Consider the following 2,461-nt stretch of genomic DNA (forward strand, 5'->3'; position numbering starts at 1 on the left):
GACTCTCGCCATGCCCAGGAACAAAGCGGGTGCTGGCCCAGACAGCCCACTTAACTGCCCTGCCATGCTGGGTCGACCCAATCATTGCCCACATGAACCACAGGAGAAAGGTTTTGACCTGCTACACACACTCACCTTCCTGGAGCTTTACACTCTGCAGATAGAGAGGATTCCTCAGCACGTTGCAGCGCCCTGGCTCATCCTCCTTAGTGAAAAGCAGCAAGTCTGAGTAGATGAAAAGGGTCACCTGGAAGAAGAGGACATCATAAGCTCTGCAATATGCTCAGTGCTCTAAATGGCAGAAGCTCCTACATGGTGTCACTAGACTACTGCCACTGCCTCATAATGGACCTATAGGCAAATTCTGGGGTCCTGTGATGGGAGGAATAAGTGTACATACTCTCTCTGCCATTGCCACCAATTTCAGGAGAAGGTACATGAAGCCCAGAGAAAACTGATATGGCATTATCTGCCCCTCAGTATGTCTCGGAGGATCCTTGTGAACCAAGTATGACTAAGGCACACCAGTTTCTGTAACTAATTGTATAGAGGGCAGTGATGTGGCCAGCATCAAGTCCAGCTGTCTTTGACCCCCCTCAGCTTGAATGGCCAGAGACATATTTACAGCCAAGTCAACTGGAGGTGGCTTTTGGCACAGTTCTGGAGCAGTGCTGGTATTCACATTTCTGGGGCTGAAGCAGAGCATCTTAACTGCTCTGCCACAACACCTTGTGTTTAAGTTCAGCCTGGAGTCTAACAGGGAGAGGCCAGCATAAGCCTTGAAGTGCTTCCTTGACAGCAGGCATCAATCAGTCAAGCATAAGACAGAAGAGAATGGACCTGGACAGACGTTTAGGGTCACAAGAAAACAAAGAGACAATAGTAATTAGCAGGATGTCTTAGAAATGGTTGAGCCACAGTTAAGCCTTTTATAGGTATCACAAAAGAGAGCTTTAAGGAGGGACTTGAATGATGAGTTGCTGATCTGGGCCTGGACAAGCCATGGGGTGAATGGTGGTGGAAGAAAACACAAGGGGGAGCCTAGGCAGAGAGCCTCAAGAGAGCGGTTAGCACATTAGTAGCCAAACTACTACCGGTGCAATTGTGGGTGGGATGGGTCACACCCCGAGGTTCCTCCTGCGGCTGGATCCCTCCCCTCTGGTACTTCCGAGGCCTCCACCCAGACAGAAACCACGGCTCCGGTCTCCATTCAGATGAGCCCCTGGCTCTCGGCTGTGGGGACCACCTGGCACAACTCCAGGCACATGGCATTGAGAGCATTGCAACCTCCCCTTGTGAGGTTTGCTCCATATTTCTCCAGATAGTGGAGCTCCACACCACGGTGCAGAGGCTGCATGCCATCGGGGATGGCAAACAGAGATTGATTCCTACTGCCAGGCCCTTCACCCCAGGACAGATGAGCGACCTAGGTCCCCTGCCAGGACCAGGGAGGCCAAGAGGCACTCCCATACTGTCCAGCAAGGGGGCTGGACAAAGATCATCTCTGGCCCCAAGGCTCACTGTACCAGGATCACCACCCCCGTGGATCTCTGCAACAGGTACAAACCTCTTGCAGCACCAGTAGAGCCTGCAGAGCTGCCAGCTACTGCAAGTGGCCAAGAAACATGACCAGCTATCATCTCTAAGGTGAAACGCAGAGTAGTCATTGTGGGTGACTCCCTCCTAAGGGGGACAGAGGGAGCGATCTGTCGCCCCAACCCCTTAGTCTGGGAGGTCTGCTGCCTCCTGGGAGCCCGTATCTGGGATGTGGCTGAGAGGATCTCAAAATTTATCCAGCTCTCCAACCACTATCCTATGCTCCTTATCCATGTGGGCACAAATGACACGGCTCTAGCAATCCCATGAGTGGCTACAGGGCTCTGGGAGCGGGGCTCAGGGAGTTGGGAGTGCAGGTGGGTTTTTCCTCGATCCTTCCGGTCATGGGCTGAGGAGGGAGAGACAATCGAGGCAGTAAACAGAAGACTGCGGTGCTGGTACCACCATCAAGGCTTCCCCTTTTACAACCACAGTCCACTCTTCGGAGAGAGAGGCAGTGGTCTGCTGGGAAGAGACAGCCTCCACCTCACTCCACTGAGGAAGAAGCTCTTCTCAGCCTGAATGGCTGACGTGCTCGACCAGGCTTTAAGCTCACCGGGGATGGGCGGACAACCAACAGAGCAAGCTCACCAAGCATCAACCGCAAAGTCAGCAGGTTAGGATGCTCAAAGGAACCTGCTCCTACCCCAGTCCAGGAACAAAGCTTCTCCATGAGTACAAGGAAACCTAGAGCCTCCAATGGCATACTTATATGTGGGGCTGTGCAAAGCTTTGGGCAGTGATTCGGTTCAGAGGAGATTCGGCCCAATTTGGTGGCCAAATGTCTGAATCCAAATAGAATCAGGGGACCAATTAAATGTCTGAATTGATTCAAAGCTTTCCGAATCTTCAGCAAAGATTCAGA

The 2,461-nt window shown here is 52.3% G+C and overlaps 1 protein-coding gene across 7 annotated transcripts in view; it reads right to left on the reverse strand.

Moving 5' to 3' along the window:
• Nucleotides 1-2,461, reverse strand: part of RGS3 (regulator of G protein signaling 3) — a 181,006-nt gene that overhangs the window by 87,553 nt on the left and 90,992 nt on the right. For all 7 annotated transcript variants that reach the window (XM_006022634.2, XM_025203071.1, XM_025203073.1 and 4 more), the window contains one exon: nucleotides 136-247. In XM_006022634.2, coding sequence (XP_006022696.1) covers nucleotides 136-247 — 112 coding nt within the window. The remainder of the gene's footprint in view (nucleotides 1-135; nucleotides 248-2,461) is intronic.

Source organism: Alligator sinensis, unplaced genomic scaffold (assembly GCF_000455745.1).
Source record: "Alligator sinensis unplaced genomic scaffold, ASM45574v1 scaffold235_1, whole genome shotgun sequence".
Lineage (NCBI taxonomy): Eukaryota > Metazoa > Chordata > Crocodylia > Alligatoridae > Alligator > Alligator sinensis.